The sequence below is a fragment of the Lacerta agilis genome, chromosome 4 (assembly GCF_009819535.1).
Source record: "Lacerta agilis isolate rLacAgi1 chromosome 4, rLacAgi1.pri, whole genome shotgun sequence".
Lineage (NCBI taxonomy): Eukaryota > Metazoa > Chordata > Lepidosauria > Squamata > Lacertidae > Lacerta > Lacerta agilis.
The window spans coordinates 25,537,495-25,561,920 of NC_046315.1; the positions used below are offsets into that span (position 1 = coordinate 25,537,495).

General features: G+C 41.4%; 1 protein-coding gene across 11 annotated transcripts in view; it reads left to right on the forward strand.

The window, feature by feature from the left end:
* Positions 1-24,426, forward strand: part of FRY (FRY microtubule binding protein) — a 170,483-nt gene that overhangs the window by 82,102 nt on the left and 63,955 nt on the right. For 10 of the 11 annotated variants that reach the window (XM_033146473.1, XM_033146462.1, XM_033146465.1 and 7 more), the window contains exons 12-28: positions 521-624; positions 3,059-3,167; positions 3,747-3,833; positions 4,702-4,873; positions 5,575-5,707; positions 6,372-6,479; positions 7,928-8,183; positions 8,784-8,966; positions 11,894-11,980; positions 13,263-13,522; positions 14,088-14,277; positions 16,584-16,708; positions 18,139-18,196; positions 20,009-20,100; positions 20,371-20,543; positions 22,601-22,761; positions 24,095-24,205. In XM_033146473.1, the coding sequence (XP_033002364.1) occupies positions 521-624; positions 3,059-3,167; positions 3,747-3,833; positions 4,702-4,873; positions 5,575-5,707; positions 6,372-6,479; positions 7,928-8,183; positions 8,784-8,966; positions 11,894-11,980; positions 13,263-13,522; positions 14,088-14,277; positions 16,584-16,708; positions 18,139-18,196; positions 20,009-20,100; positions 20,371-20,543; positions 22,601-22,761; positions 24,095-24,205 (2,409 nt within the window). The remainder of the gene's footprint in view (positions 1-520; positions 625-3,058; positions 3,168-3,746; positions 3,834-4,701; positions 4,874-5,574; positions 5,708-6,371; positions 6,480-7,927; positions 8,184-8,783; positions 8,967-11,893; positions 11,981-13,262; positions 13,523-14,087; positions 14,278-16,583; positions 16,709-18,138; positions 18,197-20,008; positions 20,101-20,370; positions 20,544-22,600; positions 22,762-24,094; positions 24,206-24,426) is intronic. The other variant, XM_033146463.1, reaches the window with a different exon arrangement.

The window sequence follows — 24,426 nt, forward strand, 5'->3', positions numbered from 1 at the left end:
GTGTATCTTTCCTCTTTTGTAATTTATTAGATGTCAAGGAAATAAACAACTATCTGACTTTTAGACGATATCTGAGGGCAACCCTGTTTAGGGAAGTTTTAAATATTTGATGTTTTATCATGTTTTGATTATCCTGTTGGGAGCTGCCCAGAGTGGCTGGGGAAACCCAGCCAGATGGGCAGGGTATAAATACATTATTATTATTATTATTATTATTATTATTATTATTATTAAAACTAAACCAATAGAGTTTGGATGGCAGATGCAGTCTGTTGCATCTATACCTACAGTTGCGTCACAGTGGAATTCATGGAAGATGAATCTATCTGTGGCTTCTAGCTGCAATGTCTAATGTCTAGTAGAGAAACACTATTTTTAAATTCCTGTAAGAATCCAATGGTGAAATACTCTAGCCAGTTCATTTGCAATCATTCATTGTTTATTTAGTAAATAAAGTGAAGGCTTGAAGAGATGGGAAATTATGTGTTTGAAAACTGCTCTATGTATTTGTTGCTTTTAGAACAAAGATCCCAAAATGGCTCGTGTTGCACTGGAATCTCTCTACAGACTACTGTGGGTTTACATGATTAGAATTAAATGTGAAAGCAATACAACTACTCAAAGGTAAAAATGTGTTACCTGGTTTTGTTACTATTGGAATGTTTATCACTTAATGGTCAAACAGCTTTAATTAAAATACCTTCCTGGCCCCCTCCCCTGCATTTTATAATTCTCAAGTTATATCCATGTTCACATCATTTCCTGTCTGTAAATATGGATCACACCCTAGCACATAGAAAGGAAGAGGACAGCCTCATCTGAATGTCTCTTTTTCAGATTTCTTCTCTCCTTTTTCAGACCTTTGTCTTTTATTTACAGTTGAATTTTTGCTTTGTATCCACATACAAAAGGGGTGTGGTTGGCACTGTGGTGTAAATCACTGAGCCTTGGGCTTGCCGATCGGAAGGTCGGCGGTTTGAACCCCCGCAACTGAGTGAACTCCCTGCTCCTGCCAACCTATCAGTTCGAGAGCACGTCAAAGTGCAAGTAGATAAATAGGTACTGCTCCAGCGGGAAGGTAAATGGCGTTTCCGTGCACTGCTCTGGAAACTGGCCACATGACCCGGACAAACGTTGGCTCCCTTGGCCAGTAAAGCGAGATGAGCGCCACAACCCCAGAGTCGTTCGCGATTGGACTTTACTGTCGGGGTCCTTTACCTTTTTCTTTATCCACATACAAAAAGTGTGAGATGAATGCAAGTTCTGAAACACCAACCTGCTCAAAAGTTGAGCATCATTTATTAGCAACAAAGTGTGAATGGAGCAGAATTGATAAATATGAATTCCTATGTTGTATTCTGCAATCCAGGCTTGAGCACATGTGTATAGAGTTATTTGATAAGTATATGATGCACTTCTGACCCCTAAAAATAATTGCCCTTTATAGGGGTGGAGAACCTTCTATATCAGGGGTCAGCAAACTTTTTCAGCAGGAGGCCAGTCCACTGTCCCTCAGACCTTGTGGGGGGCCGGACTATATTTTGAAGGGGGGGGAAATGAACAAATTCCTATGTCCCACAAATAACCCAGAGATGCATTTTAAATAAAAGCACACATTCTACTCATGTAAAAAACACCAGGCAGGCCCCACAAATAACCCAGAGGTGCATTTTAAATAAAAGGACACATTCTACTCATGTAAAAACATGCTGATTCCCAGACCGTCCGTGAGCCGGATTGAGAAGGTGATTGGGCCGGATCCGGCCCCCGTGCCTTAGTTTGCCTACCCATGGCTTATATGGAAGATAAAAGCTATCAATGGTTAATAGCCATGATTGCAGGCAGTTAAGGTTTGTGAGTACCAGTTGTTGGAAGCCACAGGAGGAGAGAGTGCTCTTGTGCTTGGGTCCAGCTTGTAGGTTTCTCACAGGCACCTGGCTGGCAGCCATGAGACTAGGATCCTGGACTAGATGGGAAGGTGGGAGAAGGGCTCTTGGGCCCCCTTGCAGCATCGCACCTCCCTCCCTAAACCAGGCAGAAGCTTCCCAGGTTTTGAGAAGGAGGCGCTAGAATTTAATACTCTAATTTACCAGGAACATTTAGGGGACTTCCTAGTCCCCCTAGTCCACTGACCGCACACCCCTGGCAAATAGTCTGCTCCAGCAAGCTCTTCTTAAGTTCTTATTCTCTCATGGGGAGCCTTTCAGAGTCGCATGCCAAGGATTGGGTGTGGCCATAAGCAAAAGTGGGCAGAGCACTCATCTTTGTACACTAGTTCACATTCCAGCCACACCCATAAACCCATCCTCCACCCATGTAAGCAAGAGGCATTATCACAGTTCAAGGAAAGTAAAAGCACTTGGTGAGGGTTCAGAGCACGGCTGGTGAGTGGTGTGGACTGCAGAGAAGAAGAAGAAGAAGAAGAAGAAGAAGAAGAAGAAGAAGAAGAAGACGAAGAAGACGAAGAAGAAGAAGAAGAAGAAGAAGAAGAAGAAGAAGAAGAAGAAGAGTTTGGATTTGATATCCTGCTTTATCACTACCCTAAGGAGTCTCAAAGCGGCTAACATTCTCCTTTCCCTTCCTCCCCCACAACAAACACTCTGTGAGGTGAGTGGGGCTGAGAGACTTCAGAGAAGTGTGACAAGCCCAAGGTCACCCAGCAGCTGCATGTGGAGGAGCAGAGACACAAACCCGGTTCCTCAGATTACGAGTCTACTGCTCTTAACCACTACACCACGCTGGCTCTCAGCCTGGGGATGAAGAGGCCTGGAAAGCTAGATTTGGCCCCCAGGTCTGAGGTTTCCCAAACCTGCCTTACATACTTACAATCAGGGAAACATCCATATTGTTTTCTTGACCTAGAGAGGGGTCATTTCTGTAACCTTTAGTATGTGCTATAGGCAGAATGCCTATGTGGCTTTTAATCTGGAAAAAAGGAGAAAAAGTCTCTGTCCTTCATCAAGATTTCTTCACGCTGCTTCCAAATATTTAAACAAGACGACACAGGGATGCCTTGCTAGGAATGAACTTGTGCTAACATTCTCCTTTTGTTTTACAGCCGGCTTATAACAATCATCACAACTCTTTTCCCGAAAGGTTCCCGTGGCGTTGTACCACGAGACATGCCTCTAAATATATTTGTGAAAATTATACAGTTTATTGCACAGGTATGAAAACGCTTGCAAGTTTTAAGCAGTGGGTCATTTTTATCTTGACATTGCATGTTTGCATCATTCAGATTTCACACTAATCCCAAGGGCAGAGAACACGTGGCCCTCTAGAAATGGTTGGACTGTGACTTCCATCATCCCTGTCCATTGGCTAGGGCTGACGTGAGTTGTAGTCCACATCTGGAGGGCCACAGGTTCCCCATTCTTGTGCTAAACTGTTTAGCAAAATGGGAATGGGCCTGGTGCAAAGGGTATAAAACCTACTTCTGCTTCTCCATCATAAGTTATTAATTTTCCAGGCACTCAGTAGGAGCCACTTACTTCTATGGATAAGTAAAAAGGCTTCAGTGGGAATGGAAACCACACTTGGAAGTGGGAACCACACTTCTGTGAAAGAAAACAAATGACGTCTGATAGGTAGTGGTTATTCATTAAGGGAACAATCTACCATGATAGAGGAAGACTTGCTAAAATGAGCTGTGCTTGTACATGGTTGATGTTCAGTTCCTATAATTTTACCAGGCTCATGGTTGGCATGCAATAATTTTCTTTCTTTTTTCTAACTTTTCACCATAGGAACGTTTGGATTTTGCAATGAAAGAAATAATTTATGATTTTCTTTGTGTTGGAAAACCAGCAAAAGCATTTAGTCTCAACCCAGAGGTATGGTATCATTATGCTTTTATAGTTTATAATGCTGTTTGTTTGTTTGCTTGTGTGTGTGTGAATGAGAGAGAAAGAGAGAGAGAGAAGTGTCAGTCATCTGTTGCCTTTATATTTTATTCATTCCCAACTTGTCATCCCTCAGCTTATCTCTTCAGTTCTTGATTTCCATTTTCACAGTTTCCCTTAATACACCTGTCCTCCAGCTGTTCCACACACGGGAGGGGGTGGCGGCACCGGAATCACATACAAGATGACAACAACACAGAATACAAAGACAAAAAGAGGGAGAGAGCAAGAACTAGACTTAATGGCTAGCTGCACCATTCTTGGAAAGCTGTACTAGTGTACCCTACATTCTGTAACAGATACTGCTTTTGGTTTGAGTATAGCGGAAAACATAAATTTGATACAGCTACTGAGGACCCAAATGGGTTGAGTTATGACCCGTGTCATGTGAAGGAGACAGGAGAGCAAAGAACTCTGGGAGGCCGGCACAGTTCCCTGCCTCCCAGAGTTCTTCGCTCTCCTAAGCTGCCTGAGTGAAGTCATGTTCTGGCTTGAAAAGGGCTGAAGCCTGCTTTCTCTTGCCAATGCACTGTAAGGCTCCCAATGGTTTGTTGTCATCCGTGTCTCTTCCTGCTGCACGCTTCACATATAGGACATCAGGCGTCAGGCAGGCGGGGAAACAGCCTCACAAGGCAAATTTCAACCCCTAGCAGGTCAAGTCCGACCCATGGGCTGGAGGTTCTCCCTACCCCCATTTGTTGGGTGAACAAAATTATTTGTAATATTGCAGTTTGATGTTGTTGTCTTTAGAAGGTTATGTTAATACTGGCTCTTTCTTTGCTTCCCACCAAATTTGCAGAGAATGAATATTGGTCTGAGAGCCTTCTTGGTTATTGCGGATAGCTTGCAACAAAAAGATGGAGAGCCTCCGATGCCTGTTACTGGCGCTGTGCTTCCTTCTGGGAACACGTTACGAGTGAAGAAAACATACTTGAGCAAAACCCTCACAGAGGAGGAAGCAAAGATGATAGGCAAGTATCAGGCCATGTTTCTTAACAGTTTATGAACTTGCACAGCAGTCTTGCAAAGTTCTCAGAAGTTGCTAGCATAATGAACTGAACTGGGTATGTCTGAGGCCTGGATTCATATTGGAGATTGTACTGCAAGTCGGGGAGACCTGGGTCACCATCTGGTCACCTGCAACTAATTTCTAGTTGTCAGTGGCAACCAGGAAGTGCTTTTAACTAAATTTGTAATGTATTTGCTATGGCTTTGTGCAGGGGTAGTCAACATGGTGGCCTCCAGTGATGTGGACTATTTATTTATTTACTTGGTTGCTAAATTGCCCATCTTCAAAAAGAATCTTGGGTTGTTTACAGACTACAACTCCGGTCATCTATTGTGTTTGGTCATGCTACCTGTTTCGTGTTATGGTTGGAAACTATGAGATACTTAAGCATTAAAATCTGAATATTTTCCTAGTAACTCTCTTCTGAACATTCCATGTTATGTGAAGTTGTGAGGGCTAGAGATCACTCATATTCAGGGTATCCAAGAAACACTTCGCGCTGCATATATGCCATTGAACCTTACAAGTGTACTACACGTTATTGAGATGAATAGTTCTACAGTACTGGATTTCATGTTAATATATGTAAAAATATAAAATTCTAGATTTTATATTAAGTTTTTATTCAATGAACCGATGTCAACCCACTGTATACTTTTCCAGGCATGTCAATATATTATTCTCAAGTAAGAAAAGCTGTAGACAACATACTGAGACATCTTGATAAAGAAGTTGGGCGGTGTATGATGCTCACTAACATACAGATGTTGAACAAAGAACCTGAAGATATGATCACGTGCGTGTTTGGTTATGGATTACTTTAAGTTAATTTGTACAATTTGATTAGCACATAGTTTTCTCCCCATCCCGCCCTGAAAAAGCCAGATCTTATAAAAAGAGTCTGCTAATGAATAGAGTGAATGCCTATCCATTTCTGGGCAAGAACTAGATGATACAACACAGGGCCAAGTAACAGTCTCTCAACTGGCTGGCTGCAAGTTTTTCTGGAGGAATCGAGGGAGACACGGGCAGGGCAGGCAGGGAGATGCCGTTTCATTTTCATGTCATGTCTTTTTTTCTGCTCAACATCACCATCCTCAAAAAAAGGGGGGGGGGCTCAGTTATATTTTTTTGTAGATGGAAAAACATGGACTTTTTGGGAGGGGATTTTCAATGGGGAGATGACAAGAAGGGAAGTGTTAAGCATTCCCCACTAAAGTGAACGTTTGGTTAGCAGACTGTTCTCCCCCTGCTCCCCCCCCAAAAAAATCTATTCTGGGTTTTCCCACCAATCCTTCAGAGAAAATTGGGGAACAGTGTACAGGCAAGCAGCACAAAGGGAAAATCCTGTTGCTCTAGTGCAGGTATTTAATTGAATACCACCTGTTGTTGTTGTTGTTATTTTCTCCTCATGTTTGGGCATTGACTAGTAATGCATAAATTCTTTTTCTTATATTCAGAGGTGAAAGAAAACCAAAAATTGACCTTTTCAGGACTTGTGTTGCTGCTATTCCACGACTCCTTCCTGACGGAATGTCTAAACTGGAGCTGATTGATTTGCTTTCAAGGTAAATGACATGAAATGTTAAAAGACTGATAATTGGAACTAAGGTGTAAAGACTGTCCGGTTTGTGACAGAGGTAGTTGGATGGAACTATTATAGGTGTGGTGAATTATCACCTTTCCATAATGCAAAATGAATCAGTCTTTTCAGGTTATTGTTTGCGTGGAGAGAATGGAATTGATTACTGTGTTGTCCAATCAGTGTTTGTTCATCTGCGCTGATAAATGCCTGCATAATGCTACATATAGATTGCTTGTTTAGGCTGGGATTCAAAGAGCTACTTAGCCTAACAGGGGTCTTGCAAGTAGCCCAGCACAATTACCAGTATTGACTTACTTTTCTTTAAAGCTGTATCATCGCACTCTCCTCCATTTCAGAACCGGTTTGCCATTTGTCATGGGGGCATTGACTTAGACGAAAAAACAAGTCTAAAGCCCCCTTGAGCTTACATAACTAGTTTCGTGGTTATTTGGGCCCTTGGCTATATTGATTTATATTGTGCTTAAAACGTAAATTAAAATTTGAAGGAGGGAAATAATAGAGGGCGAAGAAGGAGAGAGTGGTGAGGATAGCAAGAAATGAAACCTCTGTACTTAGTTGGGTGTAGCCTTTCAACTCTGTCATTGTGCGAAGAAATGCAGTTCTGATGTTAAGAGAACTACCATTTTTGTTGCTTGTTTCTCCTTCAGTCCTAAAACTCAAGACTTGTAGCTCACCAAGCCAAGTGTAGCTTGCTAGTCATATGTGCCTATCCACTAGGGCTTGGATAAACCCCTTGTATTTGCTGCCTGGCTGAACACACAGAACAGTCAAAGAGGAATCAAGCACCTGTCAGGCCACAGCAGGGGTGGTGCATCCCATTTCACCTCTTGAGGTTCACTCCGCTCTGCTGCTCTTGCCACTGAGCCACTCGCCTCTACTGGAAGTACTGCCAATTGCTGGTGGGATCTCACAAGATGTCTTTGGAAATCTCATAAGATCTCACCAGGAATCAACGCCAATGCCAGCACCACTTCTTCGCCAGTGGTGGGGCATCTTTGGGGAGCTTCCACTGCCTGAGGCAGCTGTTTCACCCCACTTCATAGGTAGGCCGGCCCTGCGCCACAGTAGTTGTCTGGTGGGCCGCATTTGCCTTGATTGTGAAGAACTGTGCCACTGCTTTTCAGTGATAGTTCCTCTCATGGGGAACTCGCTCCTTACTGAGGTGCATCCCAATGAATTGACTGGAGTTTATTCCAAGGGAAATGGGTATAGAATTGCAGCCTTAGTTATTCATAAAATAAATTCTAAAGTTGCACTCTGTTCTTACAAGTGGTGCTGTAGACGATGACTGAGAATAGGTTTATTATTATTTTTTGCCTCAGATTAATGCTTGGCTAGCCTGGGTGTTTGCTGATCACAAATTGGTACTTGGGTAATTTCTGACATGAAAGTTGCTTTATTTTTACATAGGCTTTCTATCCACATGGATGATGAACTTCGGCACATCGCTCAAAATTCACTTCAGGGCCTGCTGGTTGATTTTGTTGATTGGAGAGAGGATGTGCTTTTCGGCTTCACAAACTTCCTGTTGCGTGAAGTTAACGATATGCATCATAGCCTCCTGGACACGTCCTTAAAATTACTGTTACAGTTGCTTACACAATGGAAACTGGTAATGCACACTCCCGGAAAAGCCAGCGAACAGGCAAAAGGCAGGTCTACAGAGGTAAGACTTTAAAAGTATCACATCACATTTCAGAACAGTTTGGCTAAATTTTTGTATACATTGATGTGTCTTAAATTAGAGCCACATTTGTTTGATTTGCACGTTGGGCATGGCAATATTCTTATATCAGTTCAGCCCTCACAGTTGGACCATTCAGGGGGGTGGGGTGTTATTCCGGGATAATTGTGTAAACAGACAAATAGAGGTCAAATTTAGCAGACCAAATTGTGCAACAAAACGCAAATGTATTTTCTAAGAGGAGAGTCCTGTTTGTAAAAACCAACAAAACAGCCCAATCCAGCAAGGCGTGTGTCTACCTCTTTGTTCTGTAAGTACAGAAATGTTGCAGTTACAGGGGCAATGACACATTGCATATACAGATTATGGCATAAGTATTTAGCACTGTTAACATAAAGCATATCTAAAGGTTACCATCTTTTAACTTATAAGAAATGGATTGTATCACAATGGCCATGGATCTTATTTTCATTTCGTTTTTCTTAAATTTCACATTGCATACTATTGTTTTGTTATTTTAACATTATGAACTCTTGAAGCTTAATGACGTATGTTGGAATATACAAACACATCATTTTGCAGCTGATACCGAACGGATCCGCTCACAGGACACAGACGGAGAGAAGTTCATATTCCAACGTTCTGCATGCTGTTGAAGGTTTTGCACTAGTGTTACTCTGCAGTTTCCAGGTCGCTACACGTAAACTGGCAGTATTGATTCTCAGAGAGATCCGGGCTCTATTTCTTGCACTGGGACAAGCAGAGGTACAACTTTTCATTCCTGCATCACAAATACAATTTCCCCAAGTAATTTGTGTTTTTTTAAAATGAAAATTTGTTTTGCCGTATTACCTTTTACTTTTAAAATGGACTTTTGCTTACAGTCCTGTGCATGCTTTTATGCATCAACAAGACCTCTCTGGAAATGGTGGGACTTGCTTCTGAGTAAATGATCATAGATTTAAGTTTTTATGTTCCTTTAGTTTTTATTTGCATAACCACTGAAGCTGTGAGAATGAATAGGCGGAGGGCCAAGGTAGGCATGGAAGCAGGCAGATCTGTGATGAGAGATCTCCTGTAGTTTGTTTGTATTTTAAACTTGAATAAAAGCCATGGAGAGCAGGGGCACAACACTGAGAGAGAGTTAACCATTTCCTGTAGGTGTCCTTTTCATGATGATAATTTCCTTCGCTCCAGAAGCTGCTATTTGCCTCATGGTTGTTCCCTAAATCTAACACACTGACTCAATATTCTATAGTTGGATATGGGACTCCTTTGATTTGTCATCTGATTTCTTCACTTGCCTTTATCCAGTAAATGATAATAGTGCAATCCACATGCTGCATTGTTTCCATTCATTCTAATGGTTATTTGCTGAGTTGCATTCAATGTCGGCAAGAGTGATGCCTCTTACTAGATTTGATAGCAACCTGAAATGTGGCAAGATTCTTGACAAGCAAAATATGTACAGGCAGTAGCCATCTTAGGTGCATCCTGTTGCTGTGCAATCGCCGACACATGGGTCCTTTTGGACCCATAAGAGGTCAGAATGTGGGGGAGTAACAGGGTGGGGCTGAGGCAGGGTGGAATAGGGTGGGGCACACTCATATGCTCTCTGCCAATACGCACGGGGGCCAAAAATGGTATCCCTGTGCAAAATGGTTGCCGCCTTACCTAGAAATCTTGGGTGCTCACTTATAGAAATTAGAGGTTGTATCCAGTGTTAGACCTACTCAGAGTAGATCCATTGACATTAATGCACTTTACTAACTTAGGTCCATTAATTTCAGGGAGTCTACTCTGAGCAGAACTCAGCTGGACACAACCCCATATTTCTTGTTTCTCAGTCTTTCAGACCCCTGTTCTAGCATTCCTTCAGATACACAAATGGTTCTGGGATGTAGGTTATTTCTTCCTTTAATAATAAAAAAGCATTGTTACTAGAAAGTGTTATGTTTATTAATATGGAATTGGCTGATACATCGTGTCTGTCCAGCTGGCAGCTATGCGTAATAAAACGATTTCATGCACTGCATTTTTCTTTGCACCATAGAGAATACTAATTCTTGTTTGTCAAATACAAAAGCATGGAGCGCCTTGTTCCCAGTTAGTAAGTTGCTAAGTGGAGAACAAAATATTTTGTGTTCATGCCATTGGAATGCTTCAGTAAACAGCAGGCTAGTTTTTCATCCCTTCAATACATGATGTCTTAAGTCGTATGGCATTTTATGATGGGCACTTCTGTTCTGCAAACACTGAACTAAATCCAACAATTAACCTCATGTTGAGCTTCTGTCAGTGCATTAACTTTGTAAGCACAAAAAATGAAGCAGAAGTTCTGGTACAACACACACACACACACACACACACACACACAAAACTGGATACTTATTCTGACCCACTTTGCCAGTTGTTAATTTATCACAGCTCTAATATTTGAAAGAGTCCTACAATCCAAAGGAATTGGATTCTTATTTGCAAAGAATTTTAAACATTAAAAAAACAGAAATTACTGGTTCTGCTAAGTATATTATAGAGCAGTGCTCTACCTGAATCAGGATGTTGTCGTGGCATAAGTATTGGGCTGTGCTTCCATGGGAAGAGTATTCTTGTGCACTGTTTAGCATTCCTCCTCACTCAAAGTAGAAGAACAGTCAATTCTTGCAAGAGGAATGTTCAAAGATGGGAAATGTGTGAGAGTGGAGTTTCTTCAGCAGCCTTCCCAAGTCTGGTGTCTTCCAGATGCCTTAGACTACAATTCCCACCAGTCTCAGCCCGCATGGTCCAATGGTGAGGAACATCTAGAGGACATCATCCTGGGAGAAGGTTGGGCCACAAAATGAATCCAGATTGCTACAGTTGTCAGGAGTGTCTCTGGGAATTGTGAGGGAGCTAGGAATCGAAAACAGAGAATGTGCTAGTCGGACCTGCAGCAGAATGTTACAGCGTGGAGTGTTGTTCTTCGGTGTTCCAGTCAGCCATTCCATCGCCTTCTGTTGTTTTGCGGTGGCCACTGAGCATGCTCACCCCTCACTGGATTATTTTTTAAGGGTCCTCTCCCTTTAGTCCCCCACCCCACCCCCAATTGCGGTTTCCTCAAGCCTCCTGAAACTTCCTTCTTGTAAGTGGATGGTTCTGCGTTGGCTGCTTAAACAACTGAATTAGGGGGAGTGAATAACTGCAGTCTCTCAAAATTTCAAGTACTGTAATGCTGCTGCAGCAATGGCTCACTTTGACTCACTCAGAATAATTCTGTTTCGTGCGAAGGATATAAATGAGTTAGAACCAGTTCTCATTCAGAAATTGGGGTGGCTACTGAACTGGAGTACACTGACCATTTTGACCAAATTTATTTTGACTTGCACCAAGACATAAGGTGTCTTTAAGTTGCCATGAACAGTAAATTGCTCACTTACCTGGATGTCACGTAAACTGAGTGTTTACCTGCAATGGTTGGATGTGCCTGGACTCCTACATGAGCTTGTTGACTTCAGTTGGTTGATTGATACGTGGTATCACTGCTTTCAATATGAGATTGTTCCTCTTTTATTGCTTCTCCCATCACACTGTCTATTTCATACATCTGATGAGGTAGGCTCTAGCCCATAAAAGCTTATGCCACAGTAAATATCTTACTCTTCAAACACTCCTTTTAAAAATTGACTTAATTTCTTTCACCTTCACATGTACAGGATGACGATAGGCCTATGATTGATGTCATGGACCAACTAAGTTCTTCTATTCTGGAAAGTTTCATTCATGTGGCCGTTTCAGATTCAGTAAGTACCTTCTTGTTATCCTCTAACTGTTCACAATGCATATGTGCTAAATAAACAGAAACTATGCAACATTCCAAAAAGACTGGAATGCAGATACAAAGATTATAGGTATGTTAAGAAACTCTTAGAGTTGCTTCGGGCATTATATTTTATTACTCAGTAGAGCACAGGTAATCTCCTTGATCCGCTGTTGCAATTCCATCACTTCAGCCTGTAATTGTAGCTGTATTGATATTTTCAATGTCTAATAGAATATTAGGTAATAACTGGTTTCATAATTTAATTACCAGCCGTATCCAGAGATTTGAATGTATCCAGATTCAGATCTATTGTACAGTCAGACTACCCCATTAATTTAATGAATAGCCTCAATCCTTGCATGGATTGAATCTTCCACTCAAACAGATCTCCTGCCTAAACAGTTATTGGATCAGTGTGCGTCACTAGAATGCAGCAAGGTATCTTTAGTATAGTCAGTGGGGCAATGTCGCAAATTGACTAAGGAACAGAGAATAAGCCATGGACTGATTCTGATTGCATACAGGTGCAGAGGGGGCAGGAACACAGAGGCACTGTTCACTTCTGTCAAAAGCGAGTAGATAAGCCCTGAGCGGAATGATTGATGGATCAATGAAATACACTGCAGGTTGTGTGGCTGCAGTTGGGGGGATGGTGGTGTTTCCATCTCTTCAAACAAGGGTTTGGCAGCCGGTATCCAGGTCCAAATGCAGATTTGCTACTTACACATGCCCCCAAAAGAGGAAACACATCCCCCAAAAGAGGGGACACATATATGCACATGGTGAGCTTTTGGGATTGATGCAAATTTGGAAATAAATGCTATCATTTAAACAGAATGGCTGGTATTTAGCTAAGTTGTAATGAAGGAATATGACTAAGTTAAGTCCATTAATGTCAACAGTTCTAGTCTGAATACCACACAATGCATTTTATAGTGGGAAGATTGACCAAGGGATCTCTGTGCCTGCTCTGTCTGCAGTGCAGGTGCCAACTGCTGTTGGATAACTTCGAGGCCCCTGCTTTTCCTTCTTATGGTTTTTTTTAATTAATCTTTAAAACAGATTCGAACTAGACAGCACTTCAAATAGAGCTGACCTCTGACAACCTTTTAAGAAGAAAACTCCTTTATTACGTAGGACACATGGGCAGCCTTCTGAAAATAGGCTTCTTATCAGGAAAATAAAAAATGCAGGCCAACCTCTGAAATAATATGCTGACAGCCATTTTCTTTCTTTTTAAAAAAAATCTTTTCCCCCCACAGACAACGTTACCATTAACCCATAATGTGGATTTGCAGTGGCTGGTAGAATGGAACGCGGTCCTTGTTAATAGCCATTATGATGTAAAAAGTCCTTCCCATGTCTGGATATTTGCACAGTCCGTCAAAGATCCCTGGGTTCTCTGCCTTTTCAGTTTTCTTAGACAAGAGAATTTACCAAAGCATTGTCCCACTGCTCTCAGCTATGCTTGGCCTTATGCATTTACAAGGCTGCAGCTGGTCATGCCTTTGGTTGATCCAAAGTAAGTTCTGCTGTTATTTTATTACTATTTGGTTGTCAATATTTCACATTACACTGATAGATCTGGTCGATCTGGTCTGTATTCACTATTTTAAAATAATGAATTCCACAGATCAGCGAACTAACAGAATGGCATATATTTGATAGGAGGGTTATGTTTTTGTGAGCCTGCGTAGTCCATTGTGCAGAGTTGCGCTTAGAGTTGGGGTATCTGGTTTTAACTTCAGGAGCTACCTTTGGCCCATCTGCATTGTCAGCACCTGACTCACAGTGGCTTTTCAAACTCCTGTCTAATACCCTGACTCACAGTGGCTTTTCAAGGTATTAGACAGGAGTTTGTCCCAACTCTACCTGGTGTTGCTAGGAATTGAACCCAATACTGTATTCATGTAAAGGATATGCTCTACCGCTGAGTTACGATCCTTCCCTTCTAGTTGAATTTCATTTTATTCTGAACTGCATCAGCCCCTTTATATTGCTATAATGTCTCCTCTTTGAAAAATAATAAAGCAAAGTAATATCCAAAACTGAGTTTATTTTATTTTATTTTAAAACAACGTATCCAGCAGCCCTATGAATGCAAAGAAAACCAGTACAGCGAGCAGTGGAGACCATTATGTCACTTTATGGAGAAATTACCTTATTCTCTGCTTTGGAGCAGCAAAACCCAGTATTATGAGCCCCGGCCATTTGCGTGTTTCGACTCCTGAGATCATGGCCACCACACCTGATGGTACTGTTAGTTACGATAACAAGGTAAGTGGTATTTCGTTAAAACGACTTGGCCATCAAATGAGAAATATGTTTATATATGATGTGTATTTTTCACACAAGACTCAAGTCTAGTCCTTCTATACATGTGATGCATTGCCGCCTGTAAGCCAGGAGTGAGGAACCTGTGGCCTTCCAGATGATGTGGGACTGCAGCTTCCATCAGCCCCCCTACAAGCATGGCCCAGGGGTTGGGGATGATGGGAACTGAAGTCCAGCATCATTGGAAGAGCCACAGGTTCTCCATATCTGCTTAAAAGGCAAAGTGCATACATCACTACCGAGCTGTGGCATCCTTAGGAAAGACCTTGCTAGAACCATTGCAGAGCTGGATTTGAGATCCTTCACCACTCATAGTTGTCAGTGTTGAATCGAGGGTCTCCTTCTTTGGTGATCAGTCGTAGTCGAGTAAGATTGTCTTCCATGAACACGGTCTTAACGGTGTGTCTGTAAGTGACTGTGCAGGCCAATTCTGGATCCGCACATCCTTCTACAGTGGGGACATAGGTTTCCAGGTGGGAGTTGATCACGGTGAGGGTTTGCCAAACATGCCTTCCTCTTAGCTCATTTCTCCCTTTCGCCTTGAGTTCATGCTTCTTCAAAGTCCATGACACCTTTGGTAAAGGTCGTTCTCCTATTGGAGCACTCGCAGGCCAGTGTTTCCCAGTTATCAGTGCTTATACTACATTCTTCTAGATATTTTAGTATGCTACCTAAGACTAAAAAAAACTGCATATGGCTGGCCTGGACTGCTCTTTGCCCCAGAAGTAAAGGTAAAGGGACCCCTGACCGTTAGGTCCAGTCGCGGACGTCTCTGGTGTTGCGTTGCTCATCTCGCTTTATTGGCCGAGGGAGCTGGCATACAGCTCTAACCCATAAATAAGTTGGGATTCTTTAGAACTGGAAACAGACTTGGTAGGCCCCATAGGACTTAACTGAAGAACCATTACCATACCTAGATGAACCATTCAATGGCCGAAGTCATGATAAGGTGATTTTTAATCCCACATTGGCAGTGGTACCTATATTTCGTCAGTTTTGCTTGAGTCTGACGAAAGGCTGTTCTAATTTTTATTATATGCCACGTTTACCTTGTGGGAATTACTCAGTGGTGTTGCCAACTTACTTGTGTCAGTTGCTCTTTTGTTCCAGTATTAAGGTCACACAGACTTTCTGCCAAAATCCTTTTCATGGCATAGAGCAGATATGGGAAGTATGTTAACCTTTTTATGCACGCATACCATTTGTGTGACAGATGCAGATCCCCTGCTCCGATTATTTCTGGTGCACCTCTAAAACATTTGGGCATTGCTCTGCAACTCGGGATAGAAGGCAGATGTGTAACAAAGCAAAGGGAAAACGATACTCTCTTCTGTAGACTCACAGTCATTTTCTGCCTTAGTAGAAAGTGGCAGACAATCCCTGCATCGGGCAGTTTTTTTGATCTAACATGCTTCTAAACTGCTTTGTTGAGTTCATAGTTCTTGTCCTCTTGGGCACTCTGAAGAATAACTGTCTGGTTCCTTCACTTGGTTTGAGCTAACCCTTCGCTGTCATCTTTATAGGCCAGAGTAGAACTGCACACCACCCCACAAAACAAGCAAGCAAGCAAGCAAAAACCGGCATTTTGATTTGCTTCTGAGGCACACTGCAGCCACATTTTACCTATTTATTTACATAACATTTCTTCCACACCTTCAGAATAATTTCTGTTCCCAGGATGGTAAGATATAAAAAGAACAGCAATGATAATAATATGAAGCATGCAAACTAATATAGCAAATTGAAGCAGCAAACTAAAGCATTCCAAGAATGCTTGTGTTAGCAGTTCTTTTAGCCTGGGGAAAGCAAATGTTTTCGCATGACACTTAAATGATAATAACAAGGTCTCCAGATAGGCCTCCTTGGAGAGAGCACTTGAAAGGTCAGGAGCCACTATAGACAAGGCTCTCTGGTGGCCACCCATCTGACATTATATGAAGTTTTCCTACTATTGCACCTCTGGGTCATCTCAGGAGCAGGAGAGAGAAAGGAACAAAGAAAAGAGTCTCTTCTCGGCCATTTGACCTGTGACCAGATAGACACCACATGAGCCTTTTTTCCTCAGACCCCACAGAATCAAAGGGGGAGTAATCCTCACTCTCTTATTCATGACTGTTGAGCCACTTAATTCTGTTTTGTAATATGTGCTTTTCAAATTCGCCAGCAATACCTATTAAAGCAGTACATTTTTTGTTATTCTTTTCTAATTGCTTTAATGATTATATCCATTAAATTTATTTTATTTTTAGGCTATAGGAACTCCATCTGTTGGTGTGTTGTTAAAACAACTGGTGCCTTTGATGAGACTTGAGAGCATAGAAATTACTGAGTCACTTGTGCTGGGCTTTGGAAGAACAAATTCTCTCGTTTTCAGGTATTGATGCGCCATGGATTTCTCATGGTTCAAAACGGAGGCTTAATATCACCAAAAATATAAAATTTTCAACAGGAAGGGCATTAAATTGGGGGCGGAATTCAGATTGGCATTTTGATTCTGAAGTCATTATGCAAAAGCTGTGTAAAACTTGAAGGCGTGAGCAGCACCAATAACACAATAAACACCTGTCTGGAAGCACCCTTAGTATAGTAAATGGTTAGCAGTGGCCCAGCTCACATGTCACATTAAACCATAGTTAGAAACAAACTGGTTTAATGTGAACATGCAGCATGCTGGTGTATACTACAGAAAGATTCTTGCTTCACTCCTCTGCTCCAGCTGAATGTCAGGTAACCAGCTAAAGAAACCACGAGCCTAAATTTACACATTACAACAAGCCAGACTGATTTGTTTCATAGCAGTAAGGGAGAGCAGAGTGTTTCATGTTAAACCATAGTTTATTTTTAATATGGTTTAAAATGACCTGCAAACAAAAACAAGTGTTTTATCTTGGGAGACACAGGATGAAGTGGAATACACTCCCAAGCTGCATGTACAAAGATTAAAAACGTAGCTGATTTTAAATTTGGAAGGACTATTCTATAAAAGACTTTTGATTACCAAAAAATATTGCTGATGTCTGGGCAGCAAGCCCAAGTGCTATACCTTGTGTGTACACTCTCTGTCCCAGTTCTCTTGGGGGCACCGCTCTCTGTCTGGACACGATTCTGGAGGACATACTCCCTGAGATACCAAAGGCCCATTGGCAGTGTTCCACTGGGATTTGTTAGTGACCTTGTCTCTGGACTGAGGTTTAAGCTTATTCTTCATAGCCTCCTAAACTGGGGAAATATATCTCAGAAGTGACAAATGGAGATGAGGTAGTTCCCCCTGGTTTCATGCTCCCTTTCCTAGCAATATAACTCAGTTACATAAACTCCTAGAGGGCGGGTGGTCCTCTGTATTTGAGGGTGCATTGCAGCAGGAATAGGAGCCTCCGGGTGTTGTTGAACTCCAGCTCCTATCAGCTCCATCCAGTGTAGCCAGTGATGATGGAAGCTGGAGACCCATGACATTGCATATTGCAATGTACACACATTACAGCTGTGATACAGGGCTTTAACAGACAGGCAAAAGACCACATGAATAGGGGCTGCCATTTGCTTCACTGCTGCGTGGTGCTTTGTCAGTGCAACCCTATTGTAAGCACAGCACATTTCACAATGAGGAAGAGAATTGGGCATCCTCTGGGCAAACCTCTGTTGCATAAACACCGGAACTTCTGGAACAGGGTGATATGTGTGTGTGTGTGTGTGTGTGTGTGTGTGTGTGTATAATTTCTGCTGTTAAGAGTCAAAGCTTAGTCATTCTGCTATTTCATTTATGAAGAACTTTGTTTCATAACATACTCTTTTTTTAAAATCTAGGGAATTAGTGGAAGAACTTCACCCACTAATGAAAGAAGCATTGGAGAGAAGACCGGAGGTTGGTTGATTTAATTAAGATGAACACATTTAAGAGGCAGCATAAATATAACAGCAGACATTAAAAAGGAGGAAGAAATGCTGTCAATTAAAAGTGTTACTAATTTCAGATTTGGCAAGCATTCATCGTAATACTTTTGTATAAATGTAATATAATTATTTTATTTCAAGAGGAAACAACCATTCATTATGGTTCTGCAAGGGTGCAGAACATGTGGCCCTCAAAATGTGGGACTACAACTCCCATGATGCTCTCTATTGTTTTAGGTGACTGCTTAACACCTAAATATAAATAAAGCAAGTCTATGCATACATGTATATTTGTTTAAAAGTTTTGCTAGCTGTTTCATTGGCAATTATTGTATGTGTTCTATTTTAAACAGATGTCTGATATCTGCTGATATCTGTGTTGAAAGTTTTATTATATATACTGCTTTGAGAATGCCTATTTAAGTGGTCTTTAAATATGTCTAAATCCTTGACCTGGGGCTGATGGAGGGCCACAAATTCCCTGTCCCTGATTTCAGATATTCTGGATAGTTGCATGTAATGTGCTCCTGATAGGTTATGTTGCCTCTGCTTCTCTGTAAACTGAAATACTCCAGAGTCCTGCTACCAGAAACCCTCCCCCTTACATGCAAGGAGGTGTGGCTCATGGGAAGAGGCAAAGAGGATGAAGAAGGGAAAGAGGGATCTCATTCCTACTGCATTTTTTTTCTCCAAATGGAGCACTGCTACTGCTCCCCCTGAATAAATTTACTAAAAGCGATAAGCCAGAGTGAATTCCAAAGATGTTAGTTCACTGAGTTCTAGACGCTTAAGTACAAGACAGTGAATGGTTCCACAATAACAAAAAAAAAATTCAGATGCACTGATTGAGCGAAAGATTTAAAATGTGGTTTAAAAGACCCTGTGTAATAAATAAAGTTACTAATTACACTGGTACAGTGAGGGGGGAAAGTATTTGATTCCCCTGCTAAATTTGCCCGTTTGCCCTCTGACGAAGAAATGACCAGTCCACAATTTTAATGGTAGGTTTATTGTAGCTGTGAGAGACAGAATAACAACAGGAAAAACACCAGAAACCCAGAAGATTTAGCAGGGGATCAAATACTTTCCCCCCTCACTGTATCTTTTGTAGTAAAAGATTTTGGAATATAGAGCTTGAAACACGTATGTAAAGTAATTTACCCATTCCCCCTCCCCATACCTCTTTCAAGGGTCAGTACAGTGGTACCTCAGTTTACGAACTTAATCCGTTCCGGAAGTCCTTTCTTAAACCAAAACCGTTCTTAAATTGAGGCGTGCTTTCCCTAATGAGGGCTCCCGCCGTCTGTGCCCTTCCACCATTCGGATTCCGTCATAGCTGTCAACCCTCCCTGCTGTTCCCCACTGCTATATACATAGCTGTCAACCCTCCCTGCTGTTTCCCAATGCTATAATGAGGGAATTTCCCGCAAAAAAAGGAAAAGGTTGACAGCTATGGATTCCATTCTTAGACCGAGGTAAAGTTCTCAAACCAAGACACTATTTCTGGTTTTGCGGAGTTTGTAAACCAAATCGTTCTTAAACCGGACTGTTCTTAAACCGAGGTACCACTGTATAGTATCTTTCCTAGAACAACTACTTGCAGAAAAATGTTTCTAATCTACATGGTGTATGCGCTAATCAGAAAGTTCGTATTATCCAACAGTCATCAGCATCTCTTTAAATATTGGTTCTGAGCCCAGGCTCGATTAGATCTTGTTTTTTTTAAAGATCTGCATTTGTGTAATAGATGTGATTAATGCTGGCCTCTTTTCCTGCGACACAGAATAAGAAGCGCCGTGAACGCCGAGATCTGCTGCGGTTACAGCTACTACGCATTTTTGAATTACTTGCTGATGCTGGTGTGATAAGTGATAGGTAGGATATTGCTTTTCGAGTGGAACAGGGTCTTGTGACAGTGCTGCTTATTATTATTATTATTATTATTATTATTATTATTATTATTATTATTCCTTAGAGCATTTGTAAAATAAAGTTGGGGCTTTTCCATATCTATCCACTAGATTCTTCCTTTTTTACATTCTTGAAATTGATATTTTAAATGTTGCAGTCCGCAATCTGCCAAGCACAAGTTCTTGTTTTATATCTGAACGGTTCCTTAAAACGCCCCACTTTTCTTTGCCGTAGTACAAACGGAGCCTTGGAACGGGATACATTAGCACTCGGAGCCTTATTCTTAGAATACGTTGACCTGACTCGTATGTTACTGGAAGCTGAAAACGATAAAGAAGTGGAGATTCTTAAGGACATGAGAGCCCATTTCAGTGCAATGATTGCAAATTTGATTCAGTGTGTGCCAGGTATGGAGATTCAATAATCGTGTAAATTGCAGGACGTTGAAGACGAAGTACAAGACAGTGTTTGTCAAAAGCATTGCAGAGCTTGATGGATATAGAGAAGGAAGCTTTGGTGTAGTCAGTGAAATACCTGAAATAAGGGCAAGGACAAGTTCTTAGAGGTTAATCTGCATGGAACAGTAAGAGTAAGGGAGGAAATTGGGAGAACGGGGGACAAGTAATCCGTGAAGAATAGATGGAAAGCCTGCAGTTGTACATATTTCATTTTATCTGTCACATTGCTCTTTACACCGTCCTTGTTGCATGTATTGTGGACTAGGGACTTTAGAGGCCCATGTAACTATGATAATCTATAGTCCTTATAAACCACAATGCTTGGCATTTAAATAGATCCATCTTGTTTCAGCCTATGAACTCTAAAATGGCCACAAAGGAGACATTTTCATGTAGAAATTAAAATGAAACTTGGGTGTAAATAGTCATGTACGCATGTGACTAACATATACGCGTGCTTTTTGGCTGATCTACACACAAGTTTCCTATTCATTCTTAACCTGTGCAGGAATTTTGTGGTGTGAAGTGACCCTGAATTGGCTTATATCCTACTAGCTCAGTGTTTACTGGTTTCTGGCTGCCAATTGGTAATTGTAGAAACTGCAAAGGAACAGTTGGCTTTCATCTGGAGAAAACTAGCTTCCGTCAAGTAAAGTGATCATTGATTTTTCTTGCAGCAAGGGGCTTAATTTAGCTATTGCTACGTGCTCTTTGTGCTAAAGGATTGCTTTGCAAATTGATCGTGTTCCATTTATTGAGACAGCATAAAAGGCCTCTAGCCTAAGCACTGGCAATCTGAAGGCTCCTTCTGTGTTCATCATTAGATCCATCTCACTACATTCAGTGCATTAAACCCAGCCATGTTTAGTACTCTGCTGCATCCAGAACATCTGGAACAAGGAGGCAGCCCTCTTTTTACAGGGAATTCTCTCAACAGTTAACGTTTTTAAAATTGCCTTTTTACTCATCACAGAATACTCTTGCTCCAGGTGTAAGTAAATAAAGGTTTTTATAGTCGCTAACACAGCTTTTGCTATTTTTGTAAGGAGATTATTTTTAGATTCAGTATAAATTTTTAAAGATGCGTTTCCAGTTATTCAGATGCTCAGAACATAATGCTCACAGACCTGTACATGGTGGGAGATTGGGATCAGTTTAGGCCATTCCCCAACAATGCAGCTGTCTGCTCCCACCTGATGTTCACACATTTGCATTCCACATTGTGATAGGGGTGTTCTTGTGTCAACTGCAATGCATGTATGCCCCTGTCAACACAGTCTCAAAATCAAAATGTACAGAGTGTATAGATAGGACATACATCTTCATCGTCATACTTAAAATTTGTATAGCACTATTAAGCACTAGTATTATCCCTTATATTAAGATGGGGGTGGGACTGAGGTTGAGAGAGTGTGTGTGGTTTGCCTCTTAACAACCTAGTGAGTTCCTGGCAGAATCTAAATTTGAGCAGAGGGTTTCCTGATTCACAACTCTGATTTGCAGTCTCTCAGCCTCCACACTAAACCAACTCTTGTTGCAGTGGTTCTATAAACGCACACACCTATGTAAATATAAAATCCAATTCATGAATGTCAAGAGGGGACAGTCAGAATCTCCTGCCATGCGTAGATTTGGATTATGCACGTAAAACATAATGCAAGAGGATTGTTGCTTTACCTTGGGGATCAATTTGCAGCCATGAGAGAACATTTTGATTGTGTGTGTGTGTGTGTGTGTGTGTGTGTGTGTATCTATATCTAGAATAAAGCTTGGTGAAAATGGCTACATCAACTTCCTTGATGATTCTGGGAGTTGCATATTTCTTTTGAGCACCCAAGAGCTCATTGCATAGATGGTACATTCTCCCAAAATGTTTTCAGTGCGTGCAACCAGGAAAATTATTCCAGGACTTGTTGCAGGGCTACAAAATGTTGCATAAGAATAATGCTCATGTTTTCCTTTTTAAAAACAAATTAACAAAGGTAATTTTATGTTTCTTTGCTCAGTGCACCATAGGAGATTTCTTTTCCCTCAGCAAAGCTTGAGGCACCACCTTTTCATTTTGTTTAGTCAATGGGCTGGACCATTCAGTATCATGTTTACACCACTTGATCGCTACAGTGATAGAAATCACCAGATTACAAGATACCAGTATTGTGCTTTAAAGGTGTGTAATCATTCCTTTTACTGAATAAAATTTCGCATCCAATGATGCTCGTTAAATAAATAAAATGTCTCTCAACTCTGTACATTTTTTTTTCCTTTTGGCTCTGTGAATTTTTGTGTAAGATTGATTCATTTGATTCATCTGAGGGAGCAGGAGATTGGTATTAACAGCAACTTTATACAGTTTTTTGCTTTAATGCAGCAAAAATATCTTGCCAAATTCCAGGTGCTTATTTTGGAAACCGGTTACTGAGGGTTGTTTTCAACTAACGTTTACTTGGAGGAGACTCGTGAAATTAATGGATCCAAGCTATTCATTGCCATTGATTTCAATGGGTCTACTCATGAGTAAAAAACAGTCAATTACAACCCCCCCCCCTTTTTATTGAAAACCGATACGAGGCAGTAAGCCTATCTTCCAAATAGGAGATTTACTTCTGTTGCAGTGCCTACTGAATGTTTCATTCTCACACTGTATACTAGATGCCAGTTCTTCATCAAAATGAGATGGGTAAGACAGATGAAAGTAGGAGTCAGTTTGATTAATCCAGCCTTTCTGAACATGTTGACATCTGGATGATGTGGGCTACAACCATGAATGGCCGTGCCGTTCAGCCTGGGACTGATAAGAGTTGTAGTGCAAAACCTTTGGAATACTTCTAAATGCTAGACTAGTTTGGGTTTGGGTCTGTTCCAGCAGGGCTGCTCTTGCATTCTTAAAGAAGGCACCAGGTTGGGGAAGGTTGGATTAATAAGTAGTGAGGATATGGAGGAAGAGAATGGAGTTCAGGGAAGGTAAGGGTAGACTGGACATGTGCCCATCTAACCAAGAGGTATTGACTGGGGTTATTGCTGGGATATCGTTGCATAATATTTTTTACAATGCCTAAGAGCAGTTCGAAAGCACGTCAAAGTGCAAGTAGATAAATAGGTACCGCTCCGGCGGGAAGGTAAACGGCGTTTCCGTGTGCTGCTCTGGTTCGCCAGAAGCGGCTGTGTCATGCTGGCCACATGACCCAGAAGCTGTACACCGCCTCCCTCGGCCAATAATACAAGATGAACGCCGCAACCCCAGAGTCGTACATGACTGGACCTAATGGTCAGGGGCCCCTTTACCTTGACCTTTTAAGAGCAACAACCTCCACACTTCAGTGACCTCACTGAAGCCCCTTTAAAATCTCCCATTGCTACATTGCTTGATGCTCTGCACCATGTTTAGAATCTACAGTGATCTTACAAGGTGTGGTAGCCAATGCACTGAAAAGAACAAATAAACAGAACTGTGTTGATTATAGTTGGGTTTGCACAACCAACCTCCTTCCTTCTGTTCTTAGGCAATGTCAGCTGTACTATGCTGTGGCCCTGTATTTGACAATGTGGGCCTTTCCCCGGACGGCTATCTCTACAAATGGCTTGATAATATTTTAGCTTGTCAAGATTTACGGGTGAGTAACTCAGCAATGATGCACTTCTGAAATGATTTAAAATGTATTAAATGTGGTTGCAGGAGGGGTGGCTTTGTTGCTTTGCACTGCAGACACTGGTATCTAGTGAATATGCAATAAAGAGTTGTTATCAGTAAATGAAAGTATATTTGTTACTTTTGTTTCAAGACACTTACCTTAGCATAGTTTATTAATCTATATTTCTGCTGAAAAAATACTCA